Source organism: Ylistrum balloti, unplaced genomic scaffold, assembly GCF_031769215.1.
Source record: "Ylistrum balloti isolate Yb309-2 unplaced genomic scaffold, AGI_CSIRO_Ybal_v1 Utg370056, whole genome shotgun sequence".
NCBI classification, from domain to species: Eukaryota; Metazoa; Mollusca; class Bivalvia; order Pectinida; family Pectinidae; genus Ylistrum; species Ylistrum balloti.
In genome coordinates, this window is record NW_026782106.1 from 405,406 (window position 1) to 428,547 (window position 23,142).

Sequence of the window (23,142 nt, forward strand, 5' to 3'; positions counted from 1 at the left end):
CAGTGGATGGATTTTGACCAAACTTGGCACAAAGCATCCCCATGAAAAGCCGCTTCCAGTTTGCGAAGAAAAAGGGCGTTGCTCCAATAGGGGCCTCAGGAGGGGGGAAAACGGGGTAAAATTAGGTAAATCTTTAAAAATCTTCGCATGAACCAACAGTCGTATTAACCACTGGGTTGATCATGTCTAAACTTGATACGAATGTTCTATACATGGTCCTGGCAAGTGTTTTAACTTTTGGGGGCGATTCAAAATCCAAGATGGCCACCCTGGCCTCGGTTTGGTTCCGATATACCCGCTCCCCCCCCCGCCCCCCTCCGCTTAAACCACATTTTGCGCGTAAGAGAGAGAGCAGAAATAATTTTAGTTTGTATATTTGTTTATTACCGTTTACATATATAAACATGTTAAAGATAATAATACTTAAAAATAGAATACCATTGTGTGGATAAAGCATTGAGTGAAAATAGTAAGTTTGAGATGTAATTTTTGAAGCTGACCGCGTTCGGGCCTCTCTGATCTAGAGCCTCCAATCTTCTATTACTAAAGCGTCACCGAGATACAGGTTAAGCGTTCGTTTGACTTAATCAATTTCATGGAATTACTAAATTGTTGATAGTTTTTGCCGGATGAGAGAAGAGATTGCCACTGTCATTTCGAAAATATGAAAACGCTTGCAAATTTCAGCAATGTGTTTAGAGTAACAAATTCTCCAGTTGAAATCTATTTTCAGAATATGCGACCATATATTAATAGATGATACACCATAGACAATAAATAAAAATATTCCGGGTTAAGCTCATTCAATTCGCATGTAAACTCCTAACAGACTTTTATGAACCCGAACACGTAACAATACTAATGTAAATATTGTAATGGATTCGTGAACTTTTAAAAAATGCTCTCGCTAAAGATCACACAGGCTATTATCGTAAATAAAGACTTTTTTCTGTTCAATTTTATCCGTCAAATGTTTATCACACCATTAGCAAAATCTATATGGATTGAATATGGCCGCCTCCATGGAAGGCGAGGGTGACATTGGAGATGATTATTATGCCATGCTTAACGTCGATAGACAGGTATTATGTCACTCGAAGTTGTCCAAAACAAAACTTTATTAATATAAAGTTATTTTATAATATTTATTGAAGTCATTTCAATAAACGCACTGTTTTGATAATTTTTCAAATTTGAAATATCTCGTTGCATCAGCATTTACAATGTTACAGATATCAGTGTGTCCACCTGTCAAGTATTGTGTTTTCTCTACTAGTCATCTGTTTATAATGACAAACTTAGATAATATATTAGCTCTGTATGGTTATATGAACACCTAGTCACTGTAATGGATTACAATGAACAACTGAACAATATGTGCATATAGTAGCCTTGATCTGTTGATCGCTAAATTTGCTGGCAGTACCGGTATATGACTGAATTTATGTATGCAAGCAGGCATTAACATCACATCACTTTCCTTAAGAACATGAGAAGCACTTGGCGATGCGAGAAGAATGACATTTGGGTTAATAGCTACACAAATTGGCACATTGATTTGTCTTCAAACTTCTGAAAACAGCATTTGTTTCCAAAGCGTCATTGTAGCAAAAATTGTACCATCATAGCTTATGTTGATTGTTGAAACAGTATATCTTTCTAACTTTAATACATTTGATCTGTATACATGAAAAAAGGAAAGTGAAAGTAGCTAGCTACCCTGCGGTCCATAGCCAGACAATACTGCATACAATTGACTCAAGGGAAATTCCCACTAACTGAGGCTAGTAAGGCAACATGTACTTTCAACTACTACTATTGGATCGCTACCAATTCTTCTGTGCATTTACAACTGCTCCAATGTTTTAAATGATATGATGCATAATATTGATACTTTACTGATCAATTGCCTGAGAGAGAAAATTTTATTTTGTTGTAGTGCTCAAACACTGATATTGATGCTGCTTATCGACGCTTGACCAAGATTTACCATCCAGACAGACATGTGGACCCAGTCAAAAAGAAAAATGCTGAAAACCTATTTAGCAAACTTAAGAAAGCTCATGATGGTAAAAATTCTTAAACTACTTTAATACAAGAAAGGAAATATGGCAATATATGTCAACAATATCTTTATTCAAATTCAGATTCAATGGAACTATTGCTAAACAAGAACAAACGGATTTACATGAAGTCCACATAAAATATACCATCAAGACTTTAACAACATGTACATGTTGTTGTAGTTGTGCCTTTTGCCACTATGGAATGTAATATTATCCTTGAAAACAAGTAGCTAAAAAATACTCGGTTCCTTATTTTCTAGATTGAAGTACTTGTCAACCTTTCCTATTTAGGAGGATTGGCAACTGAAATTTATGAATTTATTTATTTCATTGGATAAACAACTAAAAAATGCCATTTACAAGTGTTGTTACTTTTCTGGAGGTTTCTTTGCTTTCATTTTTGAGCATTTGAAATTTCCAGGGATATTTTGTTTCTTGAGTGTATTGAATCATTATAGGTTTAGCTTTGCCTTAGTGTTTTAAATGTAAATGTATGTATATATTTACCTTCCAGTTCTATCAGACCCTAACAAGAGACAGATATATGACCGCTTTGGTTTTAAAGGCCTCCAGGTGGAAGGACTTGAGGTTTGTACAATAAGAACAACTAATGTAATATGATTAATAAGTTGGATGTATCCTCTGGTCCATTTACATTGGGGGGAAATGATGCAGGGTTGTTATTTTTATGCCTCATTAAAATTCAATATGGCTGCCATGGCAGCCTATTTTGTAACGATGTCATAATTTTACAATCATGGTTTTCAGTGACAACATCTATTTTAAACTTCCACTCAAGTTCTAATCATGAGATACAGCTGATACTTGCCAGAAATGATCCTGAGATGTGTTGGTTTTTTTTTCTGAGTTGGTCAAGATTCATTATGGCTGCCATCTTGAAAATTACATTTTAAACTTCTTCTCAAGTTCCACTGTTCTGTTAAACTGAATATTGGTGGGTATGTTTAGGAAAGGAAGCCAACAATGTGTATTTTGCAGTCTCGTTTATAGTTCAATATGGTGGCCATGGTAGCCATTTTGTAACCTGAATTCCACCAGTATGATTCAGCTAAAACTTGCCTGAAATGATCCTGAGATGGTCATAAACAAATCTTGTCATTTTAAAATCCAATATGGCCACCATTGGCTGCCATCTTGAATGGTCCTAATCAAATATTGTCATTCTAAAATTCAATATTGCCACAATGGCTGCTATCTTGAAAAAGACTGTTCAAACCTTCTCAAGTTCAACTTACACAATTAAGCTGAAATTCTGTTTGAATGTGAAAAAACTGAAATGAGGACTGTCAGATGGCTGTTAAGGCTCATGGACCTCTTGTTTTGATTTTCTACAATTCCAACAATTTACATGCATCATGTTCCCGGTTGTAAATAGTAAAGGATTTTGGTAACATTTTCTCAATGTAGTCACTCTTCACATTGACAGTAAAGCTGCAGACATCAAGTTATAAGTGACTGTCGTAATCAACAGTTACTGTCAGTTATAGTGATTTATAAACATACATGTCACTGTAGGAGCTTTGAATCAGTTTAATTTCTTTTATATCCTTTACCGTCACATTGTGTATGCACCAGATGACAAAGACCCAACTCTGTATAGCGATCTGTACTGAGCAAACAATAATTTACAGTTTGATAATATCAAATTTGAATTTTGAATAAAGTATTGCTCTCTGTAGCCATATTTTCACTTCTGTTAGTACTTGATTTTGGGGGGATGGGGGCTTATATTGCATCTTCATCACAATACACAATGTGACAAAGGACAAAATGAAATCTGTGAGTTCATCAATCAATCACAAAATCAGTTTTAATAAATGTCAATATTCCAAATGGTCTATGGTCATTAAATAATCTGTTGTTTCCTTCCTTGACATTTTAAAAAACTCCTTCTGGCCATTGTCAACTCTGGTAGTTCAAACTCAAGCATTATGTTGTCATTCCTACAGGTTCATCAGTGTTTAGTTTTGTTTCATTTTGTTCAGTGAATGTAAATAAAACGAAAGGTAGAAATTTAATATTCTGAACAAATATCTCCTACTGATTGAAGGGAGAGGAAATACAGGAAAAAGTGATTGTATTCTGTGATATGTTGATTTCTTGTCAGCTGATGACTCGGACAAGGTCTCCTGCTGAAATCATTGCTGAGCTGAATCGCTACCAACAGGAACAGGAAGAAAGGAAATTACAACAGAGAACAAACCCCAGGGTAGGATACATTTAAATTCTAAACTGTTTTGCAGGATTTAACTAGATTGTCTTTAGAAAACGTATGCAATATGTTTACTCATTATTAGATTCATTGTTATGTATGGTGTAAATAAATTTGTTTGTATATCAATATACAGTCTTTGGGTGAAGTAGTAAGGAATATGTTCTGTATATACTGTAAATATACTGTTTTATCAGGAGAGCCTCATATAACGATGCAGTGTTCTGTAGAGATAACACTGACCATGTGACCATCTGTATATTTACTTGTCTGTTGAGATGTTTTATAAACCTCATTTACCTGGTGTTTTACAACCGTTGTGAAACAAGGTATACCAACCTATATCTATTACACATTTTTTAGATACTCCAAGAGTCTTTGCTTTTACTGTTGAAGGAAACCAGAGTAACTGGGGAAAGCCCATGTTGTTGAAATGCGGAAATGTGAACATTAAGTACATATATATTAATTATTGATATTTTATTGTGTAAGTATGTAAAAGTAAACATAAACGTTTGTATTTGTTTTTATAGGGAGTGGTGACGATGGGAATTAATGCAACAGATGTTTTCGACAAAGACTCTGACATGGACGAGGAATTTAATAGTTATAGGTATTTATTGTTTCAACATGATAGAAATATTCTGTTTCTGCTTTCACTTCCAGTATGACAACACTATACCTGCAAGGATGAATGTTAAGCTTATATGAAACATTTCAGCAGACAAGAAAAAGAGAATAAGAAAGTTCCATGTTGATGGAAAATGATAAAGTAATAAAGAGGACGTCATTCTAAACATCACCATTTGTTCTGATTTAAGAGGTGATTGGTTTTGAGAAGGATCAGTAAAATACTAGCCACAATATACTACTGGAGTAGGGAGGTCTTAAGCTTGATCCCTTAAGTGAATAATTAGTAAGCTAGAGGTCTTTGGTTCAAATCCGAGCTGAGATATTGTTAATAAATAATGACATCAGTTACACAAATAATTTAGCATTTTCAAAAAGCTGTCGGAATTATTTTCAGATCCAGTATTCCTAGTCTAGAAATCAGTCATATGAGTTTAAACCAGTCGGTGCAGGTTCCACTCACCAAGAAGGACACTGCTGTTATTGCTGGTACATTAGCCACTCGTAATGGGAACGGACAGGGCACGTTCACAGCCGTCTGGAGAAGACTGACCTCTGACAATGGATGGGCGGAGGTATAATATGCTACTGTATCATTACATGGTATATGTTATTAAGTATTGTGGTTTGGAGGGAATTGTGAACATATTCAAGGCAGTCTGTATACAATGTATAACTCAACTCTTTAGGACAAAGAAACACTATCACTATTATTGTACATTTTTAAAGATTCTTGGTATTTTGATGTCTCGTCTGATTCTTATGAAACTTTATGTGCTTTAAAATATTCTAGAATAATGTGGGACTTTGGCAAACTGTTTGAAATTTTAATTACAAAAAGACAAAAACTGTTACATCAGAACTACTTGTTTTGAAAACAAAAACACAACAAAATGACCATTTAAATGATGGATATACATTTTGTATCACTGTAACTATAGATAATGGAAGTGTCACTCTGCTGACTTATCTATGTATGTTCTGTTGACAGTTAGAGATGTCATGTGGTGACAACATTGGGACGACTCTACGTGGATTTAGGAAAATCAATCGTCGATGGTGGGTATCTCATTAAAAAGAGAAATACAAAAATATCATCTGCAAGGAAATAGATTTATTTGAAAAAATGACACATGGAATTTATGACACAAAATAAGTTAAGAAGAAAAAGAAAATCAAATTTTGTTCTTCGATTTCTACTGGTATAGTCACTGTTTTGTTGTGTTTCTGTTTACAAATAAATAAGAAACTGATTATCTAAGTAGGTAATGTTCTGATTAACATATTGGATTTACACCTAATATACACAAATTTCTTTCACAGATACTAAATTACATGATTTCAGTATTGTATCAAGTATGCACTGATTCACTTAAACATTCAAAATTCAAATTATACAGTCTTCATTTAAATACTATAGTGAGCCCTATATCTGCATGGTCAACTGATTTTGCTTGGACAGATGATCATCTGTTCATAAATTGAAATTACTTTAAATACATGTAGCTTGTGTGGCTCCACATACAGGTAAACTGTATGACTTTACATATAGGTAGCATGTATGAGTACACATGCATGTAGCTTGTGTGGCTCCACATACAGGTAAACTGTATGGCTTTACATATAATATGCATGTAGCTTGTGTGGCTCCACATACAGGTAAACTGTACTTTACATATAGGTAGCATGTATGAGTACACATGCATGTAGCTTGTGTGGCTCCACATACAGGTAAACTGTATGGCTTTACATATAGGTAGCATGTATGAGTACACATGCATGTAGCTTGTGTGACTCCACATACAGGTAAACTGTATGGCTTTACATATAGGTAGCATGTATGAGTACACATACATGTAGCCTGTGTGACTCCACATACAGGTAAACTGTATGGCTTTACATACAGGTAACTGTATGGCTTTACATATAGGTAGCATGTATGTATGTAGCTTGTGTGACTCCACATACAGGTAAACTGTATGGCTTTACATATAGGTAGCATGTATAGTACACATACATGTAGTGTGTGACTCCACATACAGGTAAACTGTATGGCTTTACATACAGGTAACTGTATGGCTTTACATATAGGTAGCATGTATGAGTACACATGCATGTAGCTTGTGTGACTCCACATACAGGTAAACTGTATGGCTTTACATATAGGTAGCATGTATGAGTACACATACATGTAGCCTGTGTGACTCCACATACAGGTAAACTGTATGGCTTTACATACAGGTAACTGTATGGCTTTACATATAGGTAGCATGTATGAGTACACATGCATGTAGCTTGTGTGACTCCACATACAGGTAAACTGTATGGCTTTACATATAGGTAGCATGTACACATACATGTAGCTTGTGTGACACATACAGGTAAACTGTATGCTTTATACAGGCTGTGTGTACACATGAATGTACTCCACATACAGGTAAACTGTATGGCTTTACATACAGGTAACTGTATGGCTTTACATATAGGTAGCATGTATGAGTACACATGCATGTAGCTTGTGTGACTCCACATACAGGTAAACTGTATGGCTTTACATATAGGTAGCATGTATGAGTACACATACATGTAGCTTGTGTGACTCCACATACAGGTAAACTGTATGGCTTTACATACAGGTAACTGTATGGCTTTACATATAGGTAGCATGTATGAGTACACATGCATGTAGCTTGTGTGACTCCACATACAGGTAAACTGTATGGCTTTACATATAGGTAGCATGTATGAGTACACATACATGTAGCTTGTGTGACTCCACATACAGGTAAACTGTATGGCTTTACATACAGGTAACTGTATGGCTTTACATATAGGTACATGTAGCCTGTGTGACTCCACATACAGGTAAACTGTATGGCTTTACATACATATAGGTAGCATGTATGTGTGACTCCACATACAGGTAAACTGTATGGCTTTACATATAGGTAGCATGTACACATCCATGTAGCTTGTGTGACTCCACATACAGGTAAACTGTATGGCTTTACATACAGGTAACTGTATGGCTTTACATATAGGTAGCATGTATGAGTACACATGCATGTAGCTTGTGTGACTCCACATACAGGTAAACTGTATGGCTTTACATATAGGTACATGTATGTACACATACATGTAGTATGGCTTTACATATGTGTTACACATACAGGTACTGTATGGCTACGCACAGGTAACTGTATGGCTTTACATATAGGTAGCATGTATGAGTACACATGCATGTAGCTTGTGTGACTCCACATACAGGTAAACTGTATGGCTTTATGGCTTTACATATAGGTAGCATGTATGAGTACACATACATGTAGCTTGTGTGACTCCACATACAGGTAAACTGTATGGCTTTACATACAGGTAACTGTATGGCTTTACATATAGGTAGCATGTATGAGTACACATGCATGTAGCTTGTGTGACTCCACATACAGGTAAACTGTATGGCTTTACATATAGGTAGCATGTATGAGTACACATACATGTAGCTTGTGTGACTCCACATACAGGTAAACTGTATGGCTTTACATACAGGTAACTGTATGGCTTTACATATAGGTAGCATGTATGAGTACACATGCATGTAGCTTGTGTGACTCCACATACAGGTAAACTGTATGGCTTTACATATAGGTAGCATGTATGAGTACACATACATGTAGCTTGTGTGACTCCACATACAGGTAAACTGTATGGCTTTACGCACAGGTAACTGTATGGCTTTACATATAGGTAGCATGTATGAGTACACATGCATGTAGCTTGTGTGACTCCACATACAGGTAAACTGTATGGCTTTAAATATAGGTAGCATGTATGAGTACACATACATGTAGCTTGTGTGACTCCACATACAGGTAAACTGTATGGCTTTACATACAGGTAACTGTATGGCTTTACATATAGGTAGCATGTATGAGTACACATGCATGTAGCTTGTGTGACTCCACATACAGGTAAACTGTATGGCTTTACATATAGGTAGCATGTATGAGTACACATACATGTAGCCTGTGTGACTCCACATACAGGTAAACTGTATGGCTTTACGCACAGGTAACTGTATGGCTTTACATATAGGTAGCATGTATGAGTACACATGCATGTAGCTTGTGTGACTCCACATACAGGTAAACTGTATGGCTTTACATATAGGTAGCATGTATGAGTACACATACATGTAGCCTGTGTGACTCCACATACAGGTAAACTGTATGGCTTTACATACAGGTAACTGTATGGCTTTACATATAGGTAGCATGTATGAGTACACATGCATGTAGCTTGTGTGACTCCACATACAGGTAAACTGTATGGCTTTACATATAGGTAGCATGTATGAGTACACATACATGTAGCTTGTGTGACTCCACATACAGGTAAACTGTATGGCTTTACATACAGGTAACTGTATGGCTTTACATATAGGTAGCATGTATGAGTACACATGCATGTAGCTTGTGTGACTCCACATACAGGTAAACTGTATGGCTTTACATATAGGTAGCATGTATGAGTACACATACATGTAGCTTGTGTGACTCCACATACAGGTAAACTGTATGGCTTTACGCACAGGTAACTGTATGGCTTTACATATAGGTAGCATGTATGAGTACACATGCATGTAGCTTGTGTGACTCCACATACAGGTAAACTGTATGGCTTTAAATATAGGTAGCATGTATGAGTACACATACATGTAGCTTGTGTGACTCCACATACAGGTAAACTGTATGGCTTTACATACAGGTAACTGTATGGCTTTACATATAGGTAGCATGTATGAGTACACATGAATGTAGCTTGTGTGACTCCACATACAGGTAAACTGTATGGCTTTACATACAGGTAACTGTATGGCTTTACATATAGGTAGCATGTATGAGTACACATGCATGTAGCTTGTGTGACTCCACATACAGGTAAACTGTATGGCTTTACATACAGGTAACTGTATGCCTTTACATACAGGTAACTGTATGGCTTCAGCAAACAGGTGACCAAGTTGTTGAATTCACCTGAGAGATTTAGCTATTGTATAGAGATGTTTGTGACTAAGACAAGATACTAAATTTCCAGCTATTGTACTACAAGTGCCAATATATCCTACCTGTCCAGTGGAAACAGAAGAGCAATAGCTTTCACAGGTTTTCAGACAAGTAAGTTCTCAGTCATTGTTTCATTAAATCCACACATTTAGTTTCAGTTATGGTGACCAAATGTTGTGATTTTGCGAAAGTGGTTGCCATTGTAATTCAGGTTACCAGTTAGTGACTGGCTGACCGTGGGTGTAGTTTATGTTAGATGTCAACTATGAATACATTTGTACATTTGCTAAGCACCATGGAGTTTCAAATACATATATTTATTTAGCTAGAGGAAACAAAATCTCGGCTCAAAGAAACACTCTGCTATGTTAACTTTGATAAGGAAATCTGTTAGTCAGAAAGATTTTGTGTTTGGTGGGGAAGGTTAAGCACTTTATTTAGAAAGTTGGTATTATTTGATCAGTTGACTTAAAGCCACACATTAAGTATAATCCTGATTATGTTCACTTCCAGTGGTAGCATGCCAGCTGGACACCCATCTCCAAGGTCGAATTGTATGGAATGTCGGAAGACCATCAGCCATGAGGACAATTGTGGTGTATGATAAGGAGACATATGCTGTAATATTTACTGCACAGGCAAGTTAGCTACATCATGACCTCTCAACATGCTTGTCATTGCATATTTCAAGGGTGTTTGAAAAATACGGATGATGCTAAAAACCCTTGAGTCAAAGTGAATTACAAAGACAAAAAAATGTAGCATGGTAAAGCTTGGTGAGATTAATAAATATTGGCTTCTTAAGGATAACTATGGTCACTTTCATATCATCTGATTAAACTTGTTCAGGCAGCATGGAATTATTCCACGATAACTGGACACACCTGTACCAGATGTTTGAAATGTGACATGTGAAAGTTACCTTTTAATGTGTTTCATGTCCAAAGCACAAAAAATGCTTTATAAAATTATCTCTACTCTGAGAATGTTTAACAGGTTCGGAATAGGTAATGAAGAATGATATTAGCTGTTAGTGTATTAATGTGAGCATCTAATGTGGATTTTTCTTTCCAGCTTGGCATTCCCAGCAGTTTTCTTCAAAGTGTCTTTGTCAAAAAGTTCCCCGACAAGGATGCTAAAGTCCGTCTTTCAGCTAAGTGAGTGTTATTAACATAATGAAGTTTACATAGATGTAAATTTTCAATCACTTTTTCCATCAATAATTCCATATCCTATAAGAAATGCACCTATATTTCTGCTGTTGTTCTGTAGCATTACTTACAATGCTTAATTTGGTGTTAATTATGCACTACTTAGTAAAAGATCAAGTAAAACTGGTCATATAAACAAGACAGATTTTCTTTTACTATCTCGTTAGATAATGATCTTTTATCCTACTCTGATGTTTGATTGTTGACGAACTGTAAACACTTTATATCACAGTTACAGTTCCTTTTAACAGGGACCACAAAAAAGAGAGCAACATATTTTATAAATTTTTTAAAGATAATTTAAAAGTGGGAGAAGTTGTTCCTCGTAAAGACAACTTCACAAAAATAACAGGGAATTTAAAAACTACCCCGACCTGTCACTGTTTGGTATTATTGAATGCAGTTTTAATTCAAAGAATTGTATTAATACTGCTTCCAAATTTTGGAACTCTTCTGTGTTTTTTATGTAGACCATGACAAAAGCGGCTCATAAACATGATACAAAATGAGCGTCTGTTATATGTATTTTTATATCGGGGAAGTACAGGCATTTCTTTTTGATTTCTACACAGTTTTACTGATCCCTGAATACATAGTAATCTCCAAGAAAACTGTACGATAAGTCAAACCAGGACAGCTGATGTTAGATGTTTATGTACCGCAAGCAGAGAAAGTTAAAATTTTGTTGAAATTTAACCTTAAATTTAATGTTAAAGCTGATATTCCATTAACATTTAGTACTGCATGGTAATGTTAACAATCATTACTAATGACACATCACAACAAATTACAAAACATTTTGTAAATAAACCTACATGCGGGCCGATACAGATAAGTCAAAGTCGTTGTAAACAATGAGAAGAAAATTATATGTTTACATTGCAACAATGTATCTTTTTATGGGTACACTTTAAACAATGGACTGAGGAGCAACATTAACTCTGATCCAAAGTACTATTTTAGTGTTCTATGATAAGCCCATGTCCTACCTTTAAGTCACCTGATTCATCTGATCATCGGTCAGTATAAGCTAGCTAGTCAGGGGTAATGTGTTAGACTTGTTGCTTTTGAACCAATTTTCATCTCCATTTTTATTTTAGAATTAGCCCTATTGGTGCAGTAGTGGAATATGGCTGTGAGAAGAAAGTGTCACAGTTCAGTACTCTTGGTGCGACTATGTCTATAGGAACAACTGTTGGTGTTTCTCTAAAGATCAAGTAAGATATCAGTTATATCCTTATTTCTCAGTGTTTTTCTACCACAAAGCTTAAACAATATTAAATCCGAGTTTTTAATGTAGAGACTCAAATTCTCATTAGTAATGTTTACTTTGCAGTAAAAGATGTTAATTATTGAAACAGTGATTTTTATGCTTACTATAAAGTCATATTTGTGTCCTTATTATCAGACAAATAATCTTGTAATTCAAATACTGTATAGTAGCTATCTGTGCTGTTATGAAGCTAAGTATTTTAGGATAAATTATCATTCACAGTTTTGAAAATTTGTGCTGCAGGTTGATCCGAGGCCAACAAGAGCATAAATTATCATTCACAGTTTTGAAAATTTGTGCTGCAGGTTGATCCGAGGCCAACAAGAGCATAAATTATCATTCACAGTTTTGAAAATTTGTGCTGCAGGTTGATCCGAGGCCAACAAGAGTATAAATTATCATTCACAGTTTTGAAAATTTGTGCTGCAGGTTGATCCGAGGCCAACAAGAGCATAAATTATCATTCACGGTTTTGAAAATTTGTGCTGCAGGTTGATCCGAGGCCAACAAGAGTATAAATTATCATTCACAGTTTTGAAATTTGTGCTGCAGGTTGATCCGAGGCCAACAAGAATTTTACTTCCCTGTACATCTTTCGGAGAACATTGTCCCTGAGGCTGTAGTATATGGTACCTTCCTTCCATTAGCTGCCTACTTTGTGGTGAAGAAACTAATTGTGGATCCGTACTTAAAACGTCAGGAAGAAGAGTCAGTGTTGATACTATAATTTTCTTTGGTATTCTGTTAAATTATAAATTTTTGTGGGTTTTTTACACAAATGTAGAAATTTTTTTGAAACCACAAAATTTGAGCCCCACAAAAATATATGATTTTACAGTTTTTTAAATTTACAATTTTTTAGAAGATTTTTAAAATCTTTAAAATAAGGCATTAATAGCACAGTACATATTTTCATTATTAAATTTTTAAAAAATACACAAAATTTCTTAAATGATTGTCAATAAGGATATAGAAATGAAAACAACAGTTATTAGATGTTCACACATGTTTTTATTCTACTAACACCTCCAGTCACAGTAAGATTGTTCGTGTACTTATAGAAATATAACATACTCAGACAGTAACACTAACTTTATCAAATAGTTCCATGTGTACATATTTAAACCTAAACTTTCTTCACTTAACTTTTTTGAAGACTTTAAATTCCTGACAAACATTCGTTGTAATTTTCAGGTCACAGGAAAAAAAGAAGGAAGAGGCAGCGGAGAAAATGGCAGCTAAGAGAAAAGAAGCGGCAGCAACAGTGAGTCGTTCGTAAAAACGATTTGTAGAATGATGATGATCGGTACTAACTAGTGGTATATATCTATAGTTCATTAAAAACAATTTGTAGAATGATGATGATCGGTACTAACTAGTGGTATATATCTATAGTTCATTAACATGTCATACAATTTGTAGAATGATGATGATCGGTACTAACTAGTGGTATATATCTATAGTTCATTAACATGTCATACAATTTGTAGAATGATGATGATCGGTACTAACTAGTGGTATATATCTATAGTTCATTAACATGTCATACAATTTGTAGAATGATGATGATCGGTACTAACTAGTGGTATATATCTATAGTTCATTAACATGTCATACAATTTGTAGAATGATGATGATCGGTACTAACTAGTGGTATATATCTATAGTTCATTAACATGTCATACAATTTGTAGAATGATGATGATCGGTACTAACTAGTGGTATATATCTATAGTTCATTAACATGTCATACAATTTGTAGAATGATATATATATACTGATCGGTACTAACTAGTGGTATATATCTATAGTTCATTAACATGTCATACAATTTGTAGAATGATGATGATCGGTACTAACTAGTGGTATATATCTATAGTTCATTAACATGTCATACAATTTGTAGAATGATGATGATCGGTACTAACTAGTGGTATATATCTATAGTTCATTAACATGTCATACAATTTGTAGAATGATGATGATCGGTACTAACTAGTGGTATATATCTATAGTTCATTAACATGTCATACAATTTGTAGAATGATGATGATCGGTACTAACTAGTGGTATATATCTATAGTTCATTAACATGTCATACAATTTGTAGAATGATGATGATCGGTACTAACTAGTGGTATATATCTATAGTTCATTAACATGTCATACAATTTGTAGAATGATGATGATCGGTACTAACTAGTGGTATATATCTATAGTTCATTAACATGTCATACAATTTGTAGAATGATGATGATCGGTACTAACTAGTGGTATATATCTATAGTTCATTAACATGTCATACAATTTGTAGAATGATGATGATCGGTACTAACTAGTGGTATATATCTATAGTTCATTAACATGTCATACAATTTGTAGAATGATGATGATCGGTACTAACTAGTGGTATATATCTATAGTTCATTAACATGTCATACAATTTGTAGAATGATGATGATCGGTACTAACTAGTGGTATATATCTATAGTTCATTAACATGTCATACAATTTGTAGAATGATGATGATCGGTACTAACTAGTGGTATATATCTATAGTTCATTAACATGTCATACAATTTGTAGAATGATGATGATCGGTACTAACTAGTGGTATATATCTATAGTTCATTAACATGTCATACAATTTGTAGAATGATGATGATCGGTACTAACTAGTGGTATATATCTATAGTTCATTAACATGTCATACAATTTGTAGAGTTCATAACATGTCATACAATGAATGATGATCGGTACTAACTAGTGGTATATATCTATAGTTCATTAACATGTCATACAATTTGTAGAATGATGATGATCGGTACTAACTAGTGGTATATATACAATTTGTAGAATGATGATTCATAACTAGTGGTATATACAGTTCATTAACATGTCATACAATTTGTAGAATGATGATGATCGGTACTAACTAGTGGTATATATCTGTAGTTCATTAACATGTCATACAATTTGTAGAATGATATATATAACTAGTGGTATATATCTGTAGTTCATTAACATGTCATACAATTTGTAGAATGATGATGATCGGTACTAACTAGTGGTATATATCTGTAGTTCATTAACATGTCATACAATTTGTAGAATGATGATGATCGGTACTAACTAGTGGTATATATCTATAGTTCATTAACATGTCATACAATTTGTAGAATGATGATGATCGGTACTAACTAGTGGTATATATCTGTAGTTCATTAACATGTCATACAATTTGTAGAATGATGATGATCGGTACTAACTAGTGGTATATATCTGTAGTTCATTAACATGTCATACAATTTGTAGAATGATGATGATCGGTACTAACTAGTGGTATATATCTGTAGTTCATTAACATGTCATACAATTTGTAGAATGATGATGATCGGTACTAACTAGTGGTATATATCTGTAGTTCATTAACATGTCATACAATTTGTAGAATGATGATGATCGGTACTAACTAGTGGTATATATAGTTCATTAACATGTCATACAATTTGTAGAATGATGATGATCGGTACTAACTAGTGGTATATATCTATAGTTCATTAACATGTCATACAATTTGTAGAATGATGATGATCGGTACTAACTAGTGGTATATATCTATAGTTCATTAACATGTCATACAATTTGTAGAATGATGATGATCGGTACTAACTAGTGGTATATATCTATAGTTCATTAACATGTCATACAATTTGTAGAATGATGATGATCGGTACTAACTAGTGGTATATATCTATAGTTCATTAACATGTCATACAATTTGTAGAATGATGATGATCGGTACTAACTAGTGGTATATATCTATAGTTCATTAACATGTCATACAATTTGTAGAATGATGATGATCGGTACTAACTAGTGGTATATATCTATAGTTCATTAACATGTCATACAATTTGTAGAATGATGATGATCGGTACTAACTAGTGGTATATATCTATAGTTCATTAACATGTCATACAATTTGTAGAATGATGATGATCGGTACTAACTAGTGGTATATATCTATAGTTCATTAACATGTCATACAATCAAGGGTGGTCGGATGGCGCAGTGGTAACACACTCGCATTTCACCTAGCCATGCAGGGTTCGATTCCCGAAATGGATGTGAAAAGGTATGGGGTCACCTGCGCGACCACGTGGGTTTTCACCGGGTATTTCGGTTTCCTCCCACAATAAGACCCCTTGCGTGCTTCCATCCGAGCCAACAAGAGTGATTAATATAAGTTGGAAAAACTTGCTTCGCAATTGTTGTAAAATAAATAAAGAATATTCATCTACAATGTTATATATTAGGTAAAATGTCCTGTCTTGTCCTATTAAAAGACACAATAAACATTTCAATTTAGTATTGAAAAATACATAAATTATTAAACCACATCTACCACATGATGTATAATGTGCCAGTCAATATCTTTTAATGTTGAAATTACAATAATTATAATCTAGTTTCATAGATGTAAGGTACCATATTCTCTGCTTTGATAAACCCTTGTTATGTAAAGTATACAGCCAGTTGTCTTCTTGGGAAATTATATTTTTGCTATTTCTTGATCCGTTAATATGACCGCAAACTTTTAATCTGTGAAATAATCAGTGTGTATTAAATGTTCTCTTACATCCAGATTGTGGAACTTTTATTTACTGTTATATAATTCGGCCATTTTGTTAGAAAATTGTGAATATCTTGAAACATGAAAAGTACCAGTAATACAATACTAAGATTGTGTTGTAATACGGGATACATGATTTGTTAATGCAGTTTTCATTTACTTTTATATTTTTTTCTTTGATTTAGTTGTGAAATATCACATATTAGATAGATACATCCATCAATAACTGCTTTCGTTTGAAAATTATTGTAAAAATTAATATCCTTATTCATTGTAATTAACATAAAACGGTATATTTGTAAACTTAACACTTCATTATGTTGGTAATGACTTGTCTAAATAAAGTAGTTGCTTGTTCATGTCCTCACTAGGCAAATTGTAAGAATGCATTGTTAATAGAAATATTCATTTGTCCATCCTGATGTTAATTAATTTGTGATGCTCTCTTTTTGTTAAAAGAAATACTGAATAATTTGTTCAAAGTACTTAAGTCTGTTTAATTTTTTTGTAATAAAAAGTGAAACAGAGGTAAAATAATGAAACCAACTTTGTGAGTTTATTTTTACATTTATTTTTTATTTTTAAGTTCATCTTGCATCTGTCCATTTGCTGACTGTAAACTTCCCCTCCTGACACAAAAGACATTCCTATTTCATTCTTTTATTTTCTTAGTAAAAGGCTTTAGATTATAAGTGTACCTTGAAGGTGTTATTTAAGACAGCACATTGTCATCTGTCAGTTGTAAACTTTCTGTTTTGCTACAGAAGATTTTTTTGGTTTCCATCAGATTTACTTATATTAATTTGTTTCCTAATAGGTTGAGTTGATGAAAGAGGCCGTTGAACGTAGCATTGAATCAGAGGAAAGAAAACGTGGTCTAGTGATTTTAAAGGCACTCTATGGGAAGCTTATATCTGATGATGATGGGTAAGATATCTTGCCTAAAAATGGAGAAGACAAAGTGTAGGGAAAGATATCTTATGAATTGACAATATCTGGTCCATTAATTTTGAGGACAAGGATGTGAGTGAGATATTCTATCCATTAATTTAAACAACGATGTGAGTGAGATTTTCCCTCCATTAATTTAGAGGACAAAGATGTGAAAAAAGATATTGCCTTCATTGATTTAGAGGATAAGGATGTGAGTGAAATATTCTCTCCCGTAATAAAGAGAGCAATGATTTGAGATTTTCCTTCCAGTAATTTACACGGTAAGGAAAAAGATATCTTGTCCTTAAATTCGGAGCAGATGAAAACCATGTTCATATTCATTTTATGATGATTTTTTCCTCTGTACAGAGAACTATTGGAGGGCCAGTGTATAGACGTCCTCACCCCAGTACAAGCATTAGTGAGGGACTCTCAACTTTTACTGTCTGACACCAAAACAAAGGTAAGGTCTAAAAACACACAGTAAGGTACTCACCCTAGTACAAGCATTAGTGAGGGACTCTCAACTTTTACTGTCTGACACCAAAACAAAGGTAAGGTCTGAAAACACACAGTTAGGTATCACCCAGTACAAGCATTAGTGAGGGACTATCAGCTTTTACTGTCCAACACCAAAACAAAGGTAACAACTAAAAACACACAGTAAGGTACTCACCCACTACCCTTCATCAGTTTTAGTCATATTTACATTATTCTTCACTTGATTGAAAACCAGTAAACTCGGCAAACATTGGTCTAGTTTAAATAGTCTGAGGTCTTGAGCAATTCAAGAGGTTTGTGACATATCTGAATGAATTCTCTTCCTGTTTTCTTTATAAGTATTTTGAAGATGCAAGTTATAGCTCACCTGGTCCAAAGGACCAGTGAGGTTATTCTATACCACAGTGTCAGTCTTCTGTCAGTAAACTTTTTCTACAAATCGCATGTAGAAATGAAATTGGTGTGAAAAATCCTTCAAAATAGGAAATTGTTTTTTATATAAATGGTAGATCTAAGCTTTTGGGATTTATGGAGCATGACCTGTCAAGGGAAATAGGGCAAATTCTTTAGAATTCTTCTTCTTTAGGAATGGCAGGATTCTGTCCCCTTCTTGTCTGAAGCATGAATGGTTTGATCAACCCCCAAAGGACAGAGGGGCAGACCCAATTGAGAAATAGATATAGTGTGTGTTGTGTGCTTGGAAATTTAGCATTCCTTTTCTGTAGCTTGGATGAAGCCAGATGAATAATACAGGCTCTATGGACCTCTTGTTCTTGTATTACATAAAAATGCATGCACACTGTTATCATGCTACATTGTGTATTATAAAGAATGAAGGGAGGTAATGTACATGTTTTATTCCATCCAACTTATACTCACATTCAATGTCATGATAAATATTGGAATATGTTTTGTTTTCAGTGTGATATACCAGGTTTCTATGATCCCTGCCCCGGTGAGAAGAAAACTCTCTATATACGGTATAAATTTAGAAATAAGCTGCACCAGGTTACCTTAGCAGATAATGATGCTATTCGACTACCATTACAAAGTGAGTCATTGTTATACACTTTCATATAAATTTGAAAAAAAAATATAAAACCTGAAGATTTATTGATATTTTATTAAACAAAATCATATTTCTGTGGAAATAAGATAATTTCTTCAGATGTGCATATCACTTTTTTGCTATAGATTTTGCTGCTTCCTATGTTCAATCTACTGGGTTTTTTTTAAATTCTTTCCTATGTTTATTTTTCTCTAAACATTTTATTTCTTAATGAATTCATCATTTTTCCTTTTTAATTCTATTTATACCACTTGGGGTGTTTTCATGGCTTTGGTAAAAAAAATTCTTAATTATCATTAATTTCTTTCAGAACATCTTTCAAACGTAGAAGAAACATGAAGACAGATTTGCCATCAACATTGATGTCTGTAATATGTACTGAATATAGCATCACATTCAGTCACCGCTGGTAACAAAATTCAGGGGAGATAACTCGGACTAAGTTCAGGGATTTAGTGTGAATGTTATTGAAGTAAGAGTCAGTATCAGAGTTGTGATGACAAGTCACAACAGCATATCTGCTCTCAAAACTAGGATTTTGTGACCAGGTCTCTTAAATGTTTTACTTTCTAGTTTCATAATTAAGTTTCAGTGTGCCAAAATCTGCCTGGCCCTGTTGATGATATGTTTAACTACAAGACATTCAAAAGAGATGTTATTTGTTTTTATTGTTATAAACATTTCTTGTAATTTTCAGATTATCTTGATTACCAATTTTGCTACTCATTAGCAGATTTTATAATTCCACTGATAATCAAACAATTACTATACCTTTTGACTTCATTGAGATATAACCAAGGTTTGGGTCTAACCTGCCAAACTCCTATTTGACTGGCATGATGCACCCATGCAGGTACAGTCAAAACTGTCTACAGAGGCCATTCAAAAGAGCAGAGAAAAGTGGCCTATATACACAGGTTACCTTGATATAGAGGTTCAATTACTATGACTTGCATTACATAGGGAACCCAAAAAAAAGTGCCCTTTATCGACAGGTGGCCTTAGTATAAAGGTGACTTTTAAGACAAGTTTGACAGTACATCTTAACCTTCGAGAACTTGTAATTATGTGACTTCGGTGAACAGAAATAAATCTGTATTTGATCCTTGACATTTTAGGACCAAAGTAAGACCACACGAACTTCTAGAAATCAGAAGTATTTTCTGTAATATTAAAATCACTTTACACATGATAAAAAGTTATTTTATGGAGTTTTTAGGGTCTTCAGATGGTTTGGAAACTTTTTTCCTCTGAGGAATTTAAGCAGTACAGCTTCATTTCTGAATACTTGGTATTGATATATATATATATATATGTGTGGTATTTGTCACTCAATGATAAATATTTTAATATGATGTAGCAATGTTCTGGAATTCTATTTTCATTCCAAAATTCACATACCATATTTTCTGTCAAAAGCCCATGTCTAACAATAAGGCCACCCACATATGAATTGCTGTTTAGTTAAATAAGTTTCAAATGTTACTTCATTTTCCTGCAATAAGCCCACCTTCAGCCATTGAGTCAGAATTAGTGTTTTCAGCCCCTGGGCTTATTACAAGAAAAATATTGCAATGGTGTTAAATAAAATAGTTTTTTATATAAAAAAATATAACAGAAAGAAATCACTGCGAATAAAACACATTTAGTTACAAATTAATAGAAATTTAATTGAAATGGCTTTTGATTACCCTAGACTGGTACTTGATATAAACTACGAAATTTGAGTTGTCAAGGGTACAATTTTTACTGAATGTTTAAGTGTTCATTAAACTCAACGAACAGGAAATTCCAATGTCCACAAAATTGGTATATTAATTGTACATTAATTTTATACAACCTAGTGGAACTACGTCTTTGGTCAAATCACAAAATCAATTACCATTTGTAGCAAAAAAAAAAAGATTTTTCTGAAATTTGATTTTGAAAGTTTAATATTTTACATGAAATTGTTTTTTGGTTTGAAAGAGTGAATGTATTGTAAAAAGTTGATTTAGAGAGAAAATGTGTTAGTTTGATAATATATAGATAAATGCTCTTGAGTTAGTTATGTCGCATCAGTCAGCTGTAGAGTTAGTGATGAATGTCAGCACCTGCGACAATCCAGTGAATCAAGAAAATTATGTTTTTCTGCTAACAATCAATTTCGGCCTCTCATGATGCCTTTTTTTGATGCACTATGACTTCATAGTTCAAAGTAAAATAGTTGTGGAGTTTAGTTTGTGACAAGATGTGTTATAATGGCCAGCTCTATATGATAAACAGGGATTACACAACAAGTGGTTGTTCTGTATGGTGTTCCTTTCACTTGAGTTTTTCAGGAGTTGCAAAGGAAAAGAAAACTAGTGTCCCACCCTCATAATGACCCTGGTACTTTGGACATTTCAGCCAATTTAAAAAGTCAAAATAATTCCCAAATCTCTCAATACAGACCAAAACAAGTGATTCAGTCTGCAATTCACAATTCTTATGTTTAAGTACCTTGACCAAAAAATATTTAACCTCAAAAACCAGGTTTGAAAAAAATTTGTTTACAGAAATGTTTCTTTAACATTAGAATTGTTCACAATAGCCTGGACCTAGACAAAAAATGTCAGTGATGATTATTGTACGTTAAAGAATATGAAGTTCGTATGATTGTATGTTACCAGTATTTCTATGTGATGTACAAGAGGTAGGGAGCATTGATGTATTTTCCAAAACTCAACATTTATTTATACATCTGCCCAAATTTTTAACAGATTTTATTTCTGACTGACCCAAATGAAAAGGTCAGTAAATATGCCAGCATAACTACATTCTTCTGTTTCTATGAAACATTAGTCAGTGTTCAGTAAACAAGAGGAAACACTTTGGTACAATGTTGCCTTGCCTCTTTGGTTGTATAAAAAACAGTTGAAACATCAAATATTTACAACCAATCAAAGTGTTAAGGTGTAAGCATGACTGTCAATGAACACGAATGTTATGTACATTAAATTATTATGCAATTTTCGTGTGAGTTTATATCATTGATTGAGTTATTCTTTCTAAGAATAAAACATATTTTATGGAAGTGTTTGTTGTCACTGATTTAGACCTTGAGCTTTCCATCGCTGATAAATCCGTTATCCAATGGGATTTTCTTGGTCCACTTTTCACATTTCAAGAATGTGCTGGTCTCTGTGTAGCCGTGGTCTCATACATCAGTTAGATAAAATTAAAAGTTTAGTAATGTAAGTCAGATGTCTTGGTTTGGACTCTAGTTGAAACATAGAAAAAGTATCTCTGGTTGCACTTCCTGCCATGTAGGAACATAGAAGGTATTAACAGAATTACGTAGCACTATTAAGCTTGACCGCCGAGGGGAGATGAGAATACATTTAGTGATTTTCCGCAATATCTTTGGTGTTTTTACTGATCCTTGTCACCAATATAAAAAATTATCTCCTCGTAGGATACAGATCAGTTAGTAGTGAAGGACAGCGCGTTCATCAAGTATGATCTGTCATCCTCCATTTTGAATTTCAACTTCAGGAAATTAA

At 34.0% G+C, this 23,142-nt stretch overlaps 1 protein-coding gene across 2 annotated transcripts; it reads left to right on the forward strand.

The window, feature by feature from the left end:
- Nucleotides 1-1,010: 1,010 nt before the first annotated feature.
- LOC132549388 (dnaJ homolog subfamily C member 11-like) lies at nt 1,011-22,673 on the forward strand. 2 transcript variants are annotated; one of them, XR_009554178.1, is made up of 17 exons: nt 1,011-1,082; nt 1,940-2,069; nt 2,581-2,654; nt 4,195-4,296; nt 4,833-4,912; nt 5,327-5,504; nt 5,921-5,988; nt 10,027-10,106; nt 10,509-10,633; nt 11,070-11,152; nt 12,307-12,423; nt 13,032-13,187; nt 13,674-13,743; nt 17,933-18,042; nt 18,418-18,602; nt 19,471-19,600; nt 19,929-22,673. XR_009554178.1 is itself a non-coding variant. In XM_060213315.1 (17 exons), exons 1-17 carry the CDS (start codon nt 1,011-1,013, stop codon nt 19,955-19,957), a joined length of 1,698 nt encoding a protein of 565 aa, XP_060069298.1. In that variant the 3' UTR covers nt 19,958-22,673. The 2 variants fall into 2 exon arrangements, 1 of the variants encoding a protein (XP_060069298.1); XM_060213315.1 differs by having other exon boundaries at nt 18,418-18,511.
- Nucleotides 22,674-23,142: the final 469 nt, after the last annotated feature.

Excerpts from the sequence above, each read along its gene's own strand:
- LOC132549388 (XM_060213315.1), top strand. The coding sequence starts at position 1,011 with ATGGCCGCCTCCATGGAAGGCGAGGGTGACATTGGAGATGATTATTAT. Across the intron at positions 13,188-13,673 it reads TTAAAACGTCAGGAAGAAGA|GTCACAGGAAAAAAAGAAGG; the intron begins GTCAGTGTTGAT and ends TGTAATTTTCAG. Across the intron at positions 13,744-17,932 it reads GAAAAGAAGCGGCAGCAACA|GTTGAGTTGATGAAAGAGGC; the intron begins GTGAGTCGTTCG and ends GTTTCCTAATAG.